This window comes from Hemibagrus wyckioides, linkage group LG10, assembly GCF_019097595.1.
Source record: "Hemibagrus wyckioides isolate EC202008001 linkage group LG10, SWU_Hwy_1.0, whole genome shotgun sequence".
In the NCBI taxonomy this organism is placed as follows: domain Eukaryota; kingdom Metazoa; phylum Chordata; class Actinopteri; order Siluriformes; family Bagridae; genus Hemibagrus; species Hemibagrus wyckioides.
In genome coordinates this window covers 17993637-18015513 of record NC_080719.1, presented here as the reverse complement: position 1 = coordinate 18015513, position 21877 = coordinate 17993637, and the positions used below count along the sequence as shown (strand labels likewise).

At 39.7% G+C, this 21877-nt stretch overlaps 1 protein-coding gene across 3 annotated transcripts; it reads right to left on the bottom strand.

The window, feature by feature from the left end:
- Nucleotides 1-4867: 4867 nt before the first annotated feature.
- Nucleotides 4868-21497, bottom strand: abcb11b (ATP-binding cassette, sub-family B (MDR/TAP), member 11b). 3 transcript variants are annotated; one of them, XM_058401461.1, is made up of 28 exons: nucleotides 21231-21497; nucleotides 21108-21126; nucleotides 20573-20602; nucleotides 20409-20466; nucleotides 19158-19381; nucleotides 18987-19074; nucleotides 17975-18108; nucleotides 17712-17883; nucleotides 16611-16735; nucleotides 15920-16094; nucleotides 15654-15767; nucleotides 15349-15459; nucleotides 14176-14301; nucleotides 13846-14049; nucleotides 12308-12478; nucleotides 12002-12203; nucleotides 11834-11906; nucleotides 10790-10919; nucleotides 10410-10583; nucleotides 10198-10302; nucleotides 9295-9456; nucleotides 9003-9206; nucleotides 8492-8733; nucleotides 8180-8336; nucleotides 7880-8077; nucleotides 7550-7756; nucleotides 5418-5564; nucleotides 4868-5310 (listed from the first exon to the last, which is right to left on the bottom strand). In XM_058401461.1, exons 1-28 carry the CDS (start codon nucleotides 21304-21306, stop codon nucleotides 5110-5112), a joined length of 4029 nt encoding a protein of 1342 aa, XP_058257444.1. In that variant the 5' UTR covers nucleotides 21307-21497; the 3' UTR covers nucleotides 4868-5109. The 3 variants fall into 3 exon arrangements, with proteins under 3 accessions (XP_058257444.1, XP_058257443.1, XP_058257445.1); XM_058401460.1 differs by having other exon boundaries at nucleotides 19158-19402; nucleotides 21231-21496; XM_058401462.1 differs by lacking the exon at nucleotides 5418-5564 and having other exon boundaries at nucleotides 19158-19402.
- Between the last annotated feature and the right edge of the window lie 380 nt (nucleotides 21498-21877).

Sequence of the window (21877 nt, the reverse complement as noted above, 5' to 3'; positions counted from 1 at the left end):
AAGGTCATGGGCACCTAAGGCTAGCTGATGTGCATGGGGAGTGAAGGCTAGCCTGTCTGGTCTGATAGAAGAGCTTCTGTAGACCAAATTACTGAAAAACACTGGCTGTAATAGAAAGACAGAACACACAGTGCAAAGCAGTCTGCTGTGTGTGGAACTTTGTATCTGCAGACCGGTCAGAGTGCCCATGTTGACCCCTGTACAGCACCAAAAGAGCCTACAATGGACATGAAGAAGGTGGCCTGGTCTGATGAATCAACTTCTCATAGGATTATGGGACGAAGGCAAGCCAGAGGAGGAGGTGTGATACTCTGAGCAATCTTCTGTTGGGAAACCTTGGATCCTGACATTCATGTGGCTGATAATTTGACACGTACCACCTACATAACATTGTTGAACATCAAGTACTTCAAGGCAACCATATTGCCTTTTTCATTAGGATAAAGCTCCCTCTCACACCACAAAAAATGTTCTGGAGGAATATGACAAAGATAACTTGGAGACTTGGCCTCCAAATTCATTTCATTGTCTGTACCGCTTATCTGATCTATACTCGGGTCAAGGAGCGTCTCGGGCGTCATTGGGCATCAAGGCAGGATACACCCTGGACAGAGTGCCAACCCATCACAGGGCACACACACACACTACGGGCAATTTAGAGACTCCAATTGCCTTTAAGCATGTCTGGAGGAAACCGGAGCACCCGGAGGAAACCAACCAAGCACGGAGAGAACATGCAAACTCCACACACAAAGTGAGCAGGAGCAAGACTTGAACGCAGGATGCTGGAGGTGTAAGGCGTCTGTGGGATGTGCTGGAGAAACAAGTCTGATCCATGGAAGACCCACCTCACAACCTACAGGACTTAAAGGATCTGCTGCTAACGTCTTGGTGCCAGATACCACAGCACACCTTCAGACATCTTGTGGAGACCATGTTGTTTGGCAGCACAAAGTGTACTTCTAGGTAGGTCCAGCAATACTTGATGCTGGAATACAATTATTCAGCCCTTTATGGGTAAATAAGTATAATATAAAGGTATGGTGATATTCTAACAACTTGGAGGTCTGTTCAGTCCGTGGTTTTTGGTGCTTCCTTTGGGTGCACATGGTCAAAATAATGCCACGTGGGTAAATGCATTGCTGTCACTAACTGCCTTCTACTCATGAAATATCTAGTGTTGCAGTGCAGATCCAGACAACACAGAGTAACACTTCTGAAGTGAAGCCAATAACAACTAAATATATCAATATGAATCATCCATGACCCGTAGGGAAATTGGTCTGAACAGCTATACAGGCTGAGCTAATCGAGCTGGTAGGCCGTTTCTGCCAGCTGGTACGTTATTTTTCAGCTACCAAATTGCTTTCCCAAACTGATGAGTAAATGTTTAAGTTTTTCTGTAACACTTTATAATACTGTTCTATAACTCGGAGTCATAACTCTGTAGGGGCTCAGCGGGAATGAATAGTACTTTATTAATATTCAAGTCACTTCTGTTTAATAAGTAATGGTATTTTACAGCTTGAGGCATTTTTTCCACACCATTTACCATGTTCATGTACTATTTAATTATCATAATTCTGTATTAGTTTATTGTACAAAACTGGTAGCTCATATTATTTGGTCTCCAGTACACAGTGGAAATGAGTGATTTGATTTCCCAACTTTTCAAAGCAACATCACTTAAAGGCTAATATTTAACATGAACTTTGGGCTGTTTGCTTTTTGAATGGGATGGGTTGACACGCACTTTGACACAGCTCACACAGTGTCCGTTTTACAGCCTTAAAACCTCAAACTGGAGCTGAAAGAACTTGACTGAACTAATTTGATGTTTGAGACACGAGACTGAGGTGGAAGTTATTTTTAGCATCCTCAGCATGGGGAACAATGCTTGTGGTTCATCTCCTGAAATCATTGATGGTATTTTCTTGGTTGGCCAAGCTGGTGGAATCATTCCTGACATTACCCTTGATAGAGTGGTGTCTAATTACCTTTCTCTGAACTCCAGCTTTGCCCTCAACCATCACTATGGCACTATCCAAGAGCGTCTTTCAAAGGACCAGCTTACTGCACTGGATAGCAACCTGACCTCCATTTTCAGCAAGAGGACTAAGGTGTCTTATGGAGGTGTTGGTGTTGTGGCTCTTGCAATGTCCTTGCTTTTGGATACACTTGTTGATGGTGTGCTTGGACAAATGGATGGGGAGTTGATGGACCGGTACCAAAGGATTTTTGGACCTGATAACACTTCGGAGATCTCTAGCATCACTCGTGAATATCTGAGACTTGTTCCTTCGATGGTCAATAACAGTGACATGATGGCAGAAATAACTGATGTCTATGACCAGAAGCTGAAGCATGCACTTATAAAACTCTACGAGAGCATGACTATTGAGCACCGTATGAGCACAGCGGCACTAAAGCAGTGGATCAACGGAGCAGCCATTCACCTGCACATAAGAATCCACGGGATCCGTCTGTTATCGGTTCCCAGAGGATCCGCTGAATCTCTCCGCCTCTCCTATAGAACAGGGCTTGGGCGACTGGTCCAGCTTTATGCCTCATACATACGCCGTAATGTAAAAGAGAGAGGCCCGACCCAGGACCCGCCGTTTAAAGCTGGCTTTTTAATCACAGAACCGAACAGAAAAGTCAGACACCGGGTGAGCCACAGCGCCTGCCAGACACAAGGCATCATCAGTGCAATTGTATCACGGATCTTAGCAGTCCAAAATATTAGAGCAACTGAAATGTTTTTTGAGGAAGCAGGTAGAAACATAGACAAACTGATCCAACAAAAGGAACACTTTGAACTGCCCACTGGAAGTATGAGGTATTTTACATAAATGGACTGGAAATCAGACTTGTTTCTACCAATCTGACTGGCAATCAGGTTCGTTTGGATACAAGACAGAACAATTGTCATAATCTCAAACGTCTTTAGAGACCCTTTTGGTCCTATTCACTTCTCCTTCTTCTTCTTCTTCTTCTTCTTCTTCTTCTTCTTCTTCGTCTACTGCTTTTACGCCCTTTGGCTACATCTTCAACGCCTTCCATGTCTTATTTGTCCCCCCCCTTCCCCTTCTACATAATCTTCTTCCTCTTCTTCTTCCTCCTCCTCTTCATCTTGTTCCTCCTCCTCTTCCCCTTACTCATAATCATATTTCTCTTCATTTTTAGTATTTTTGCCACAATAGATTTCGATCAAATCAACACATTTTCCTCACTTTCCTCTTTTAATAATAAGATTAGTGTTTTTATCAAGTATTAAGTTCCAGTAAACACGATTTTAGTACGACAAAGTACACAGCATCACTTATAAAGTTGCAAACATAGTGCACACAAATTCTCTAGATCTGTAACTTTTCACCTAGAAATGTTTAAGCCGATGTTCAAGCAGTACTGCTGTTTTACCTGCGTTATGCATATCATATAATGTTCTGTTCCACATGCATTCTGTTTGCTCAGATTTCATGTATTTCATGTATCATAAAACAGAATTGGACTGTACTCCTCTGCTGGATACCAATATAACCACAGGATCATAAGTGTAGAATCTTCTCCTTCCATCGATCCATGTGATCTGAATCACAACTTCTGGATTCATGATGATATAATGATTGGCACGATAATACAATAAAATGTACTGAAAGTCCATCATTCAGACCATTCATGTCACAAACGTTCTGCCCTCTATTCATAAATATTTGTAAATAAGGTTAATCCAGTGCAGGGAAAAAACTGTATTACAGGATTTCTAAACAAAAGCAGCTGAAAATGTTGCTCTTGCAATAGCTCAGTAAAATAAATGTGTGCTTTTTGTTTCAAATTAGTTTGGACATTTATCTATTTATTTAAGTGAATAAAACTGATTATCTTATTAAAATGGCATCTGGCAAGTGGTATATCATTACATCATACATTATGTGCTAAGTGAACAGTCAGATCTCAAATTTGATGTATTGAAATCAAGACAAATGTGTGAGAATCTGAGTGACTATTACAAGGGACCACAAATCATGGTATTCAGGGATTAGTACCTACCAAAAGTGCTCAACCGGTGAACCGGAGACAGTGTCATAGGCACCAAAGTCTCAGTAATTTGCATGGGGAACGAAGGCCAGCTCGTCTGGTCCGATCCCACAGAAGAGCTACTGCAGCACAGATTGCTGAAAAAGTTCATGATGGTTATGATGGAAAGGTGTCAGAACACACAGTGCATCACAGCTTGCTGTTTATGGAGCAGTCATAGTGACCGTGTTGAGCATCAGAACTGGACCATGGAGCAATGGAAGGCCTGGTCTGATGAATCACATTTTGTTCTACATCATGTGGACGGCCAGGTGTGTACGCATCACTTACCTAGGGAAGAGATGGCTCCAGGATGCACTATGGGAAGGCACTGAGATGCTCTGGGCATCTGGATATTCCTTTGACCCTACCACCTTCCAAGTCCACCTCTTCATGGTAACAGTATTCCCTAAAGGCAGCAGGATAATGCTCCCTGCCACACTGCAAACATGGTTTGAGGAACATAACAAAGAGCTCAAGGAGTCTACTTGTCCTTCAGCAGATCTCAGTCTAATCAAGCCTCTGTAGGATGTGCTGTACAATAAGTCCTAATCCCTACCCTACAACTTGCTAACTTCTTAATTCCAGATACCACAGCACACCTTCAGCGGTCTTGTGGATTCCAGCCTTGACATTCAGAGCTTTGGAGTTTCAGAGTTCAGAGTTTCAGAGTTTTGGTGGCATAATGTTAAGGCTGATTGGTGTATATATGTGTGTGAATAACATTAATGTAATAATAAGTTACAAGTTAATACCTATTATTAAGTATTAATACTTGATTATGATGAAATAAAGGTTACAATTTTTTAATTCTGTACAAACATAACAACAGTAAATTAAATAAGGCACATTCCCTATGTCATTCATAGTTCTATCTCAAATTAGATGAATTTAGCCTTTGGATCAGTGACATCTTTGTGAAAGAACAGGTCATAAAGCCACAACTCTATTTCCTTAATCTCACAAATATAAATAATACACATTCTTTATACATTAGCGTAACTTTTTGGGACTCATAAGCAACATAAGCAACTAGCTGATCGGAGCTCCAGTCGTGACCAGCTTGTAATAAGCTCCGTTCAAGGCCATGAGCTGATCATGCGTGCCCTTTTCGATCAAGATGCCTCGTGACATCACCGCTATGATGTCAGAGTTCTGGATGGTGGAGAGCCGGTGGGCAATGACGATACAGGTACGGCCCTCCCTCGCTTTGTCCAAAGCCTCTTGTACTGTCTGTTTGATAAAAAGAAAGATTAAACACAAAGCATTGGGAGAATTTAGCTGTACTGTGTAACTCATCCCCTGTCTATCTTGCTCTGTTTTTTTTTGTTTTTTTTCACCTTCTCACTTTCAGTGTCCAGGGCTGATGTAGCCTCATCCAGCAACAGGATTTTAGGGTCTCGTATGATTGCCCTGGCGATGGCAATGCGTTGCTTTTGACCGCGTGAGAGCTGTGAGCCTTGAGAGCCCACATTTGTGTCATATTTCTATAGGGACAATAACAAGAGAAGATAGTGGCTGATACTGTAAAATTATCATGTACAGAGAGCAGAATCTAATCTAATCAATTTTATGCAAACTTTAACCCATATCTATAGCCAGGAGCCTTATGGTTAATGAAGGAGGAGTTTTTCCAGGAATATTTTGGCATATCATGGCCAGATTTAAGTTACGAGACACAACTGAACGACTAAGTTTCATGTTTGCTGAGAGTCATAACCTTCTGAATTCTCCTGTAAGTCAGTAGAGTGTGTATTGTGCAATACTACTGCGTTAAACCTGATGTGGGAGTATTGTAATGGGTCAGTGGATGTCAGAGAATAGTAATGTCAGAGAATAAATTGTCACTATTAAATCACAGCAGACATTTCCCATGGAGGTGACTGAGCAATGCAGTGGGTCATTCTGTTGCTTCGTTGCTCTAGGGAATTAATTAGATCCTAAACCTGGGTCACTGTCTGCTTTGCATCTTCTCCCCTCTGGTTTCCTCTCACCCCCAAAGACATGCAGTCTACAGTATTATACATGTATGTGGTCTATGATTATGATTAAAAGGTCAGATAACAGGTCAAATGGTGTATCAATTGACAGAAGGTACTGTGGTAGGTTACCATGAGGGAGGTGGTAGCTTAATGGTTAAGATGTTGGACTACTGATCAGAAGGTTGTAAGTTAGAATCCCAGGTCCACGCAGCTGTCACTACTGGGCCCTTAAGCAAGACCCTTAACCCTCAGCTGAATACAAATGGGATAAAATGTAAGTTGCTCTGGATAAGGGTGTCTTTCAGATGCTAGAAATGTACTGTAGAAAGTAAATTCTTCTAAAAGCTTTTTAAATGTGCTTGCTGTGTATCAGCCACCTGGTTTACTAGCTTGGTGTTATGGGTATTCTTATTTATGACAATGCCTGAAATCATTTTGTTTAATGCCTTTGCTGAAAGAACTGAAAGGAAAAATGTGTAGACTTCCTGTAATGAATTATAAAATGTATTGTATGATGTTATTTTGCAAGAAGTACCATGCATCTAGTCATAATTTTGGGCTTCAGATCCTGGAATTGTGATGCTGGCTAAGGAATCATCATATACAGTTAACTGCACCAGAGGGCAATCTACCACATATTTTAAACTTCTTTTGTTGTTTCACTATTTTCATGTTTTGCATTCCTCCTGATTATTCTCTCTGCATGAGTTCTGTTTTTCTCCCGTCTGTTGGTTTTGCTAGACTGATTTGTTCGTTTGCTGAATGCTCCCTAACCTGTTAGACTAGTTAGACTCAATTTTGCTTTCTTGGTATGTTTTGTTGAATAAAGAAAACCATTAAAAACCATTTATCTCCAATTTTTGACATTTTTGAGAGACAAGTGAAGCCTTCAATTTCAATCCGCTACTCATGCCTCATGCTGCATCTAAGGGCAGTATTACACACTTGAAGCAAAGGAAAGTGCTGTCTTTCTACACACATTATCTCTAATTGGCTAGTACTGCTGTGACTGACAGCGAAAGAGTTGTTTATCATCGCTCAATTTCAAAAAGCATGGACAATTTTGATTCCATGGCTCCCAGTTTCAGAAGGCTCTGGAAACAATGGGATTGGAACATGTGGTCTCCAGATGACAGGGTGAAGTTGTTCCTGTTGTCCCACCCAGAATTCCAATTACAAACATAACAATCCATGTACTAGGAAGGCAGAATTCTATCCAAGCACATAGCTGAGCAGTTGAGGGTATAGAGCGTTGTCAAAAGCCCCAGCGACGGCCTTACAAGTAATTCAGGAAACTCACAACCTTCTGGGTTACTAGGACAGAACACTAGGTGCTAGGTGTTTAACACAAAGATGTACATACATTTAGCAACATTGTAAGCTTTCAGGAAATAAGTGTTAAACATTTTCATGTCTCTATTGATTGTAGCTTATTAATCATGCAAGAATGAAGCAATTACCTAGAAAAGAAGAATGTTTTTTATTATTACCTCAGGAAGAGACATGACAAAGTCATGGAGCTGGGCTTTCTTGGCTGCAGAGATGACATCATTCATGCTGAGCTCTCTCTGGTTATCCCCATAGCGAATATTCTCCGCAATGCTGCAGTCAAACAGAATTGGCTCTTGGGAAACGATCCCGATCTTAGATCGCAGGAAAGGAACGTTGATGTAAGTGGAATCATGTCCATCGATTAGCTGGATAACGATTAAAAAAACAAAGCATACATGTAATTTTTTAGCAATTCCCTCTCAAGTCTCAAACAAAAACAAGAATACAGCAGTATTTAGTGTGTTTATTGTACATTAATGTATTCTCACCACTCGTCCTAAGTCTGGGTCGTAAAATCTCTCGAGCAGCTGGACGCTTGTACTCTTACCACAGCCACTGCTGCCCACAAAAGCAAGAGTCTGACCAGGCTTCACACTTACACTAAGACCATTCAAAACCTGGATATCTGGCCGGCTTGGGTAGGTGAACTTACAGTCTATAAACTCAATCTCTCCTCGGAAATCAGCCTAAATTCAAGAAATAACAATTTCAGGATAGTAAACATTTAATTTTCTGATAATGTTTTCCTTATCTGTATTACAGTTCAAATAATTGTTTAGTTGAATCACCCATTTGTCGCCTTTGTCACTGTAGACACTGATCTTGGGAACACGGTCAAGCAGCTGGAAGAAGCGAGCTGCAGAAATCTTTGCTTTGGCGTAATCAGGTGTGTATGATGATGCTCTGCCCAGAGCTGTTCCACTGGTTACGACGGCAGAGATGACCCTACCATGAGAGGAAAGAGCCTCTGCTGTCACTACAGTATTGTGTTATTACCAGTTAAATGACCGATAAATAAATACACACATTCATGTATGCTAATCAAAATAGTGTCAAATTCTATTACTATATATTTTCACATGGAGGTCCAAGAAACTCACCTAAAAACCAAACTGAAATGAAGACCCTCCTGGCGCACCAAATATCCACCAAACCGATAAGATGCTGAGTTTGCCAGGAAAACTATACACTGAGCAAATCCATAGCAGGCACCATATACATTAGCCTTCTTCAGTGCAGCCCGGTAGGGTGCCTCAAGCTGAGCTTCGTACATCTCCACAAACTTGCGCTCTTTACCCAGACCTGCGATGGTGCGGATATTGTTCAGCGCCTCACCGGATATCTAAAGAAAGATGTAGGGCAAATGAATGTGTACATTTTTATTATATAATTCCCTTTTTCCTAAAAAATGCCTTGGTCAATGTGGCATCCATTATTAAGCACATGTACATCAGAGGTCATGTCAGCTTGTCCCTCAGTCCCTTCCTTATTGCTTAGCATTTTGTTTCTTTTCCCAGCCGAAGTCCTTCAGAAAGTTAGACCCATTAACCATCCAAAGAACTCTTGAGTAACTATTTGGAGTATGGAGTATAAACTGAGTATTTAGAATACCTGACCAGCTGCTTCCATGGCTTGCTTGTCCTGCTTTGCGAAGCCGGTCAGCATCTTGGCCTGAAAGCCTCCAGAAAGAGCAAGGAAAGGCAGAAAGCAGATAATGACCAAGCTGAGCTTCCAGCTGAAGTAGAAGGAGATAATGATGGCCACGCCAATGTTTGTCAGAGAGTTCAAAATCATTCCAATCTGTGAGCCAGTCGCCTGCAGGAAAAATCAACCAGTTAACCCTAATGGGAGAAGCAGTTACCTTGGGGAGGAGGTCAGGTTTTAACAGTTGGTGTACACTTACTCCCTGGACTTGAGAAGCATCAGTGGCCAGTCTAGTGGTCAAAGCACCTGGGCTATTCCTGTGGTCATCAAACCAGCCAATCTCCTGGCCTAACATGGCTTGGAAACCCATGCGCCTCAATCTACGTGTCAGCAGCTCCCCAGATTTCGAAAATGCATAACCCTGAGAGATAAAGGTACATTTTTTAGAACGGTTAGAAATACAGATGAAACTCAAACTACAAATCTGAATAACTCTTCAATAAAACCGTAATCCATTTTATGTTGTATTAAAATAGCTCGCCTACAGACTTTTACTTGTGTTCCTCTGTCTATCTGAAACACTACAACAAAAAGCCCTAGACTGAAAATATGGCACCATATGCCAGACTGACAAAGGTACATAGGATAGTTGAGGATCAGTGAGCTTCTCAGTAGTCTGAAAACTAAACACTAATGGAAGGTGAATGTGCAGACATAAGGATATGTCCATCCATCCATTTTCTATACCCAAAATATAATTATTTCTAATTAGGGTCACGGGATCTGCTGGAGCCTATCCCAGCACACATTGGGCGAAAGGCAGGGGTACACCCTGGACAGGTCACCAGTTCATCACAGGGCCACACATATAGACAGACAACCACAGACACTCACTCTCACTCCTATGGGCAATTTAGAATCACCAATCATGTAATGTACATGTTTGTGGACTGTGGGAGGAAACTGGAGTACCCGGAGTAAACCCACGCAGACACGGGGAGAACATATAAGGATATATGAGACATTTTCAAACAAAACTACACAGAATTATTGACTCAAGCTCAAACTCCAAACTAGCTAGCTCAGTATGACAATTTAAATGGTACTGTTATATTAAATTAGCACACAAGCTGACTTGTGTAATGGAGTTCAGGTAGCCTACCTGCAGCATCTGTGTGAAAAAAGTGATCACTCCAACCAACACAAAGAATAAACAGATTCCATCAATCTCTCTCCTCTGGGCATCAGGATCAGGCATGGAAAATGTCTATGTGGAAGGAGACATGAATAATGATTATACTACAAATATCTGAAAAGCAAATTCAAATTTCTGTTTCCAGGCTGACAGGAGCTACTGATTTAATGAAACCTTACTGCCAGGATCTGGCTGAAAAGCAAAGAGTACACTGGATTGACTCCTCCATTAACAGCTGCACCAAGAGACCCAAAAACCATGTAAGGCCATTCTGGAGCGTTGTACTTCAGAATTCGAGCCACAGGAGCTGGTTCTACTTCCTCATCATCATCATCATCTTCAGGAATGGTGCTCTATACACGACATGAACACATTCACGCATGAAGGAAGGAAAAATCTGATAATCCGATGGAGTTCTGCAGTCTTAGAATACATAGTTAGCATTCGTTTTGAGTTTTCTTTCAGTTTTCCTTTCACAAATATTTCCTTCCAATAGGCCCAGTGTAGGACTGGATTTTAAAAGAAAAGAAACATGCACATACGTTTTTTTTTCTGATACCTTTTTACTGAACTCCTGGGAGACATAGGATTCAGAGTAGGAGCGGGGACCGAGTTCCCCAGCAATCGGCACTGAGGATTCTGGAATAATGTTGGACAAACGTGATTTAGTCCCACGACGAATGGAGGCCCTGCAGAGACACAAAAAAACAAGGATGTTTTAAAATCAACAACTAAAGAGAACAAATATTCACATTAACTCCAAACTCATATAAACTCCAACCAGCTACCCATTAGAAATTGATTTTATGGGGATGAGGAAATATGCTCAGTTAAAATCACTCAGTGATCTGTACAGTTAAACTGGTGTAGTTTGGCTGGATGTCAGACTGCAGCAGAGGCGTATTTGCTTTAGAATAACATTTATAGGGGCCGTAAATTCTTACTGATTTACAGAAAATAATAATAAAACAACATGCTCATAGGATGGAAATGGCATAACAACAAATCTACACTATTATTTCTCTTCCTGTAGTAAACCTCCAGCGCTTCACTAGCTTGATATCCCTGTGCTCTCTTTAGCAATAGCTGGCAGGATATTAGCCATTAAACAGACACAGGAAACATGATCTGGATGATCAACACAGAAGCTGGGAGTCGATAAGATGTGATGCCTAGAGCTGTTAAATATGAAATGATCATCAATGATCATGGGCCATTTTTATAGCTCACTTATTGTGGAAAACAAAGTCAAATATCAAACAATCATTTGGACGTGTCATAAAATATTACAAGGGCCACTTCCCCAGCTACACCTCAGCAGCTACATACACATGATTAGAGTTTATATAATTACAAAAACAGATAATAGAGAATGTTAAGTTCGCTCAACTGGAGTATTTAATACATAAGAAACTTTCCTGGTCCTGCTGCATTCGGATATTTTACATAATTTAATGCTTAAAGGTCAAACTTTCAATCATCCAGTTCATTCGGAATGTCTGCAGTAGCAAGTTGTTGTCATTCTTCCAGTAGAGATCTAATGAAGTGTCACAAGTCATCACATTTAGGCAATCAGACTATTCTGTTTTACACACAAGAGCACCTTAGGCTTGCGCGATAACTTCCTGCTCGAGATAACTTCTCTGCTTCAGGTTCATCAGCGGCCTTTTCTTCCACTAAACAGATAAAAACAGGATGAATATTGTTTGTTCTCAGTGTTATCAGGTGCGTGGACAAGCATTTTTGTGTACACACGTGAAATGTGACCTACTCTTTTGGGACTTCTGGTTGAGAGCTTTGTCTCCTTGGCTCTGTAGAGTGACAAGAGTGAAGTAAACGCCCTTTCTGTTCATCAGCTCATCATGTTTGCCTCTCTCTACAGCTCGCCCATGCTCGAATCCCACAATCACATCTGCGTTCTTAATTGTCGACAAACGGTGGGCGATGGAAATGGTGGTACGACCCATTTGGACCTTGAACAAATGACATATATACAAAAAGCAAAGTAACAGAATGTTTTTGAGAATCTGGAGTTCAGTGATTACTTGTTTTGTTGAGTAGATGTTGTGTTGCTGACCTTGTCAAGAGCTTCCTGCACAACAGCTTCACTCTCATTGTCAAGTGCAGATGTTGCCATGTCTAGGAGAAGGATTTTGGGATTTCGCACCAGGGCTCGAGCGATCGCAATTCGCTGTTTCTGGCCACCACTCATCTGTCCACCACCTTCACCAACCAGCGTGTCAAATTTCTGAAGCCAATCAAGATAGAAATCTCCTTACAAATATACATTTTTCTAAGCTTTCATTATCAGATGTGCAAACAGAACTGTAATTTTATGTCAAAATCAAGGATAAAACCTCATGACCTAAAAAATCAGTTATTAGAAAAGATAATAATAGTAATAATGGACAGTGACATGGATGCTGCACATCACCGGATGAAAAGGTTTAAAGGTCCTCTAGCTACTGTGACTGATCCAGAATAGCTTCTGAGTTGCTGCGAAATATTCACTTCCATTTTTTATCTAAAACGCTTTAAACAGTATAAATCCAAATATTAACTGTTAAAATTTAACCCTAATGAACAAGCCAAAGGTGATGGTGGTGAGGAAAAACTCCCTGAGGCGATATATATAACTGTTCAACATCAAGCAGCGCTAAATACACTATATTGCCAAAAGTTTTGGGACATGCACTTGAATGTAATATGGATTTAGCCCACCATTTTGGCAGCTATAACAGCTTCAACTCTTCTGGGAAGGCTTTCCACAAGGTTTAGGAGTGTGTTTATGGGAATTTTTGCCCATTCCTCTAGAAACGCGTTTGTGAGGTCAGGCACTGATGTAGGACGAGAAGGTCTGGCTCACAGTCTCCGCTCTAATTCATCCCAAAGGTGTTCTATCAGGTTGAGGTCAGGACTCTGTGCAGGCCAGTCAAGTTCCTCCACACCAAACTCGCTCATCCATGTCTTTATGGACCTGGCTTTGTGCACTGGTGTGCAATCATGTTGGAACAGGAAAAGGTCATCTCCAAACTGTTCCCACAAATCTGGGAGCATGAAATTGTCCAAAATGTCTTGGTATGCTAAAACATTAAGAGTTCCTTTTACTGGAACTAAGGGGCCAAGCCCAACCCCTGAAAAACAACACCTGAATTCAATGATTTGGAGAGGTGTCCCAAAACTTTTGGCAAAATAGTGTATGTTAAAAGGAACATGACTATAAGCATCATTTGCGTTTTAAGTTACTTCATGTAACTTCAGTTAAGTCAAACTAAGGCTATCAGCTATTCAGTGATGGTGATCATTTGCTAAAAGAACATGCACAGCCATCTTAATGGTGTGTGCAAGGAGTAAAGAGCCACTACACACTGCTGTGGTTTCAGACATACTTTTAGATACAATTCAGACCTTTCTTCTTCTGTTATTCTGTATAGATTTACAGTAGAATCAGAGTCATGGTGATATTAGGAAATGTTACACATCTTTATTTTGAAATATAGACTTCTATCTATCCAACAAATGTGTTTTTGTAGTGTCTAATTACTGTAGAATTAAGTTTCTAAAGGGTGTTTATCAGAACAGTAACATTTATAGCTTAATCACATGACAACCAACCTGTGGTAAGTCCATTATAAAGTTGTAGGCGTTTGCATCTTTGGTGGCTTTGATGATGTCGCTGTCAGATACACCGGGTCGCCCGTAGCGAATATTCTCAGCGATGGTTGTGGCAAATAAAACTGGCTCCTGCTCCACAATGCCGATGAGCGAACGGAGCCACTGGATATTCAGACCTCGTATATCATGACCGTCCAGAGTGACCTGGAAAAAAAAACATGAGGGATATGGTTGAAAAACAAATGTTTGTGTGACGATACTGTAACAATGAAAAAAATGATTGCTACAAAAATGAAATCTTTTCAGTAGTTTTTGCATACAGATTCTTACCATGCCCTCTTTGGGATCATAGAAGCGCTGAATGAGCTGCACAGCTGTGCTTTTGCCTGCTCCACTTGGCCCCACGAAAGCTGTGGTCTCCCCAGACTTCACCTGTAGATTCATCTGATCCAGGATCTGTGTTCGGAAGGATTCATGACTCAGAAAACCTTCGCTTTTAACTCACAGCATTCAGTCGCACTGTAGTCGAGAAACTCAACAAATTTCGAGTCACATAATTGTGGAAATCATTGGGTGCTGAAATACCTGTTCAGCTTCTCCAGCATACTACCATCACACAAACTAATTATTTAAATGATCTAAACAGCCAAAAGCTTCAGGTAATGTTCACATCATCCATCAGAATGGAGTCATGGTAGTTAGTGCCAGATGGGCTGCCTTGAGTGTCTTATAACTACTGATTTCTTGGAATTTTCTAGAGTTCAGTCAGGGCAATGCAATAAAGAAAAAAAACATCCAGTGAGCAGCAGCTCTGGAAATGAAGACGCCTTGTTGATAAGGAGTTCGCACTGACAGAAAGGCTACAGTAACTCAGATAACTCTGCACAGATGTAAAGAGCAGAAACACATAAGCTTAAGGTGGCTGAGCTACAACAGCAGAGACCACAACAGGTTCCACATCTGGCAGCCAAGAACAGAAAGCTGAGGCTGCGGTATGAACAGGCTCACCCAAACTGGCCCGAAAAAATAAAGCCTGGTCTGATGAATCTTGATTTCTGCTGAGGCTCAAAGATGCGAAGGTCTGGTGCTGATCTGGCAACAGTAACATGAATCCACCACCAGCAAGGTCCTGACATGTTCAGGTTTTCTCGGCAGTTTTGTTTGTGTGGCTTTGGAAAGAGTTGTTGAATTGGGGATGTATTTGTGTAGATTTTGCGTGACTGATTTCTGTTCAGGCCACAATGCCATACATGCACGATTAGCCCTGCCTTTTCCCCAATTCATTTACTGGTAGCCAAAAGAACAACAACATTATAATTAAATATTATAATTTACAATATGTTGTTGCAGTTCCCACTCAGTAAGCAGGATAAGCCTATTGGGCAAGTGGCAAAATGCCAAAATTGTATTGGTACTGGATATACATATCCAGTTTGGCATAACACACTAATGCTAGCCTTTTTTCAATAACCAGAACGACTCACAACCTTTTCAGATTTATACCTTCACTTCTGGTCTCGAGGGATAGTGGAAGGTAACATTGTGAAATTCCAGATCTCCTTTCACCTTGTCCAGCTTGTAGCCAGCCTCAGACAGGCAGTCGATCTCTGGCTCCTGGAAATAAAACACATCTTGTATAAGATGGTATTGAATCTGCTATCTTTATAGTTGTTCATACAAATTTATATTTAGCTGGTGACACATTCGTGATGGTGTTTTATTTGAATGTGCTGTAGAAACAACACTGTGTAAATTTTCAAATACTTAAGAACTTAGTAGTTAAGCACTTCTGTGAAATAGGTTCTTACACGGTCAATGGTCTCAAAGATGATAGTAGCGGCACCTCTACCTGAAGCAAAGGCCTCCAGACAAGGAGATGCCTGTCCCAGGTTTAAAGCGGCAATAAGCACCCCAAAAAACACCTGCAATTAGGACAAACATAGCAGTGGTTTTTTGTAGGGACATGAAGACATGCATTATTCTGTGTGTGTGTGTGTGTGTGTGTGTGTATGTGTGTGTATGTGTGTGTGTGTGTGTGTGTGTGTGTGTGTGTGTGTGTGAGAGAGAGAGAGACCTGAAGCAGGGTTCCAGGGCTGTACTCTTCTGAGTCAACAACTAAACTTGAGCCGTACCAAAATGCCAGCGCATAACAGAGGAATATAATAAACCACATGTAGCCGGTGAAGAATCCCATGATCAGACCTTTCCTAATGCCCCAGCGCTGAGCTGAGATCAGATTACGGTCATACCTTAAAGAAGAGTGAGCAGAAGGGAAGTATGGGAGTGATGGAGAAAGAAGAAAAGTGTTTTGTTTTACCCACTTTCATCATAGTCCTTCATTTTGTATTTTTATTTATTTATTTTATGTACAGTATCGTTTCTTTGTCTGGTTTCTATTTTCAATGAAATCTTATTGGATAAGAGTTTAAATATTAATTACAGTAATATGGTAAAGTACTAATACTTTAAATGGATACTTCAGTAAACTATTGGAGAAAAATTAAGAGTTATAATTCCTTCTACAGAGCCTTTAAAGGTCCAAAGAATTGTGTAAATATCTAAGAGAAGGTACCAAGTTGAAGTCTTAAGGGATAATTTTCTTTCTGAAAATATACTGTGTATATACAGTATATAATAATTATAAAGATCATATACAGTGTATATATAGTAATTAGGTTACTAATTGGGGTTGGGGTTCAAGCCCCTGTTTGCCAAATGTTATGGACATTTGTGAAGAAACAACTCTAAAGTTGACTAAATCTAACCTTTCCACTTCTTTCTTCTCTCCACCGAAGGCTGCCACTGTACGAACGGAGGACAGGACCTCGTCTGCCACAGCGCCTGCTTTAGCATAGGCCTGCAGCTCCCAACCTGTTAGCTTAGCCACAAACTGAAAAAAGAATACAAACAACACTATTACACATTCTTAAAATGAAAACGAATTTGAATTCATTTTCTTGCAGGCTGCTTGTACAGAAAACAACTTGCTGACTTATCGTAAGGCCCACAAATACGATACTTTTCTAATACTTTCATAATGAATACATGGACTAATTCTTAGAGCACCAGGAATCAATGAAATATATGAATCTGTGTTGTGGACTCAAGTCGCATGACTTACACTTGAATTTTATCTGGACTTCGACTATTAAACATCAACGATTCATGACTTTACTTGGACTCAAGCCCTTTGACTTGATACATTCTCAAAACCAAAGACTAAAAAAGATGATATAAAAGTGTGCAGTGAATCAAATATTCTTTTTCCCTAACAAATTATTCATTTTCATGAAGTATTTTCATTTCTGAGGTCACCGTTCAACCAGCCAGACAGCTAATCAACGACACAGTCATATATCAGGCACAAAAGCAAATGTTGTTTGGCCTTTGAAGTCGCACAAAGAAAATGCCAAAGCAAAGCTGAACCCAGGGTGCTAAGGGTACCCGAGTAAAAATACCTCATAATAACCCCTGAGTCTCAACCTCATCTCATGCGATATTGAACTGAAATATTCAGTTTTTATATAGTCAAAATCATGCATCTTTAGAAATACACACACAATTCCATTGAGTTAGAGAGTTAGCCTAGAAACTGATGAACACTAAATTTAAAAAAAAGTCTATGTGATTTGTGTAAATTTACTGTAGAAATTATTACTCAGGCTTGAACTTTTAACCTTTGTACAGGTCACATTTTGATTTGTTTAGGACTTGGACATCAGCTTGACAAAATTTTTGACTTGTTCCCAGCTCTAGTGGTAATTAATGTATTGATAAAAGCATTAATAAAGTGTATGCTTATTTGTGGACCTTACTGTGTAACCAATAATGTCAGACATATTGCTCATGCTCTAAATGATCCTCACCAAAGCCATAAGTCCAGCTCCCACTCCGATTAGCGGAGACACAGAGATGATGACCAGTGTCAGCTTCCATCCCTTTACAAAGCCCATGAGGAAGCCGCAGACGAAGGTGGTGAAGCGCTGAACGAAGATTCCCACCTGATCCGCTATGGCGTCATTGATCTTATTGATATCGCTGTCCAAAAATGAATAGATCGTACAGAATTATAACGGAACCTCAACACACTGATGCATATGAAAGTGTGGACACGTATGTTTTATCTTACTCGGACATGCGAGTGTTTAGTTCACCCGCAGAGTTGCAGTCGAACCAGCCGATCTCCATCCTCATGACTTTGCCGAAGTAGAGCTTCCGGATCATTTGGATCTGTCGAGCGGCGCTTGACACCCACAGAGAGATCTGACCGAGATGTAGCAAAATTTATCCTTGAATTATTAATTTCCACATTATGTTTGTTTGCTTTTGTTTAATTATATAGTTGTTGTCAGGTCATTAACTCATTTTTACCAAAGACCTGTTTTTGGTGCCATTTATTTGTCATCTCACACATCTCACACTACATACTGGTGGTTACTGGCTCATATGAAAATAAACACTCAGTACTTTAGGAATTTGCAATAATTTTTCATAATTTTTGTTTTTCCGTAGCTAACCTGGGGCATTATATTCATAGAAAAGTTTTATCAAAACAAAAACTGGTGTGTTTCACACAAATGTTTATATGTTTAAAGTAAATGTTGATATCAAACCCACTTCTGCTCTCTGAGATCCCCCAAGTGTTTGTTCATAAGCGGCTAAAATTTTAAAGTGTTATCTTACACTAAAATTCTGTCATGTTATCGCACAGAGGCAAAAACTCAGGTCTCGCACTGAAATCTAACAGAGACCTGACTCATTTTATATCAGACTTGCGGCGATAAAATAATTCATTTGTTTATACTGATTGAATTACCAGTGCACTGGTAAAATAATACAAAATCTATTTTTTTTATTTTATACTGTGTATGATGTGCAGTGAAATGCTTTTTAATCAGGCTTATGAAAAACATTTGGGGCTAAATCTACTTTCATGCTTTGTAAATTGCAAATGACCTCAGTGGTGATTAAAGAAAAATCAAGCAGTAATGCAACGGCTAGACTTGGGAGTATAGACCGTGTCAGTAAGAACAAAAGAATGATGTATAGAGGTTACAAGCAGGAAGACCAGTTTAACTCTGGCCCAGTAACAGACATGTTTAGTTCAGTCATTGCTCACTAGGACTGTGTACATGACTTACTTGTATGTATCCGAGCAGGAAGACAGCACACCCAATACCAACGTAGTAGTAAGCAAAGGTAGTCATCTCGCGCTCTATATCTAATAACCTAACATACATAGAAAGGTCATAATTAATAAAGAGTGTGTACATCAGTGACAATACTATATTTATTCCCATGTGATTTCTCACCCGCAGGTTCTGGTCATATTGAGCTCCAAGTTTTTCTCGGCTGTGAGGTTCTTCCACTGTATAGTGTTATTGAGACAGTGTTTGGCCGGATCCTGCAGCTCATTCAGCTCGATGTCGTAGTTAATGAATGTGTCGGTCAGCAGTCCAAACACGAGCAGCATGAGCGGCTGGGCAGAGCCGTGTATTATGGCACACAAACTCCCACCAATCATCATCAAGATTTCCTGATATGTAGCAAAGCGAAACTGGGATGAAGAAAAGATGGTGGAGAATGAGACTTTAAGTTTATTTCCTGTGATAGGATATGTTCGATATCTGAGCTCAGAGATTAGTAATAATCAGATGATGTGATCTGTACCAGCTGTTTTAATTTCATTTAGTTCTGTTTCAAATAGGTGTGTGACAATATACCGGAGATATCAGAGAACTAGATACACTACACTGGCCAAACGTATGAGAACACCTGACTAAACATACCCTTATTGACCCTTTTTGACCATCTCATGCCATCCTGTTCATTCCAGTACAGGAAAATCTAGGTCTGATGGTCAGGGGTCCACTTACACTATATAGGTGTAAGTATGTGGACACCTAAAAAACACACCCAGATTTGGTCTAAAATGTCTAAAATGACCTTCCCGTCACTCCAACTACTTTCCAGCATGCCAACTGTCCTGTGCACAGAACAAACTACATGGAAACACAGTGTGTTAAATGTTGAACTGGAAGAACTCGAGTGTCCTGCACTGAGCCCTGACTTTGATTCAACCCCACTGAACACCTTTGGGATGAACTGAACCCTAGATCTCCTCAATCTTATAACATCAGTGTCTGACCTCCATCTCACTAATGCTCTTTTATAGCTGAATGATCACAAATCCCTACAACCATACAAAGACTACAACAGAACAGCAGAAGACCTGCTCTGGAAAGGGATGTTTTGGCGGTATGGTGTATATTATATTCCAATACAGATGATGCATTGCATTGTGAAACTGCCTTATACTACATAGGAACATATTTAAATTGCTAATTAAAATCAGGGAAATTTGTATTTAGACAAACATGTGATTCTTTAAATAACTAATACAAATATTTTATACAAACAAAAAAACAACAAATTAAAATATCATACTAAAAATGATAAATAGCATTTAATACTGTAATAATGCAGTGATATAGGATTGCACAGATATCAGAGTGCAACTGCTCTACATTGAAAACCACTCATGTTCAAATGCTTAACATTACCAGCTGAAAAAACCCAACACGGATGGCTGCTTCTTCCTTCTTCTGCCCTGGTTTGAACCTGTAAAAAAGAAAAAAAGAATAATATCCAAGTCGAACTGGCAGGCAAATTTAGCCAATAAAAAAATCTAAAAAAAAATACATATATTTAAATATTTATAACTTACTTGTTCTGCTTTTTGGAAGATGCAATTGTCCTGTGAGGAGATCAAAAATCATAATAAAAAAGAAAAGAAAAATATGTTATTTATTTATTTATTTATTTATTTATTATTTATTTATTTATTTTTTTTTAATTTTATTTCATTTTATTTATTTATTTTTTTTGAGTGATGAATTCAAGATTTAATCATCAGTGTGCAGTGAATTTAAATAAAATGATTTATTTGTCCATTACAGTGGAATTTTATCTCGGGTCATCCTTGTCCAACAGCAGACACAACAAATGCATATAATGTTCATAGAATATAATTAAAAAAATGTTTTTTTCTTCTTCTTGTTTTAGCAACTATTTTAGAGAACCTGACACAAGCCATTTCAAAATTTTAGATGCAATTTTGTCTGATTGAATTCTAATGAGATTTAAGTCTGATTCCTAATTAAAAGTTGGGGTCTGATGAATAATTGATCATTCACTACTTAAGTTCAGATCTAATAGATTCCAACCAGCCCGCCAAAGTTCAGCTAAAAGCATGTACTTACATGTAATCAGCATCTTGCTCTAAAATTGGGATCGATACGTTAACATTGTTACAGACTGACCGTGAAGACTGAATAAAATGTTTATCACAGTATACTTAACACGTAACGTATCACAATCCTCACCTCCATCAGAAAACTCATAGCCATCGTTCTCCTGTCCGATCCTCTTAATGCTGCGCAGCTTCACAGATCCTGGCATTGTCTTTTCTATTCCAGATTGCTTTCAAAAAAATCAAAGAAATCTTCAGCTCTAATTTCCAGAGGATGTGTCTAGGGTTGAATCATCTCTTGAATGTTTAAGAAAATCTGTGCACTGATGTCCGAGTGTCACGAAGCAGATTGACATTATTGGTGCTGGACCATGTGGTTGGTTGTACTACGCAAGTTCAGCAGGTTGTGCTTTAAAGGGGTGAATGACCATCATAGGTAAATAGTGCTGAGGAAAAAATCTTCGTTTCACAATAGGCCTTTTTCAGGCATATATTCACATGATTAAATCTGTCAGATATCTGTCGTAAAGAGAAGATCATCATTATGTGACTATACTATATTTCTATACAATGTTACTTAAGGGTAAAAGACATGACATGTCCTATATGTGTATCGCATACAGATCACATTAGTGGGAGATTAATAAGTCACACAAATCCTTTTTGAGAATTTCCGTAAATTTATATCACTAAAAATCTGTTCATTAACAATGATCATTAACAGTTAAATCACTCAACATTATCACAATGTAATTAGTATTTTCTGTGTAAAATTGATTT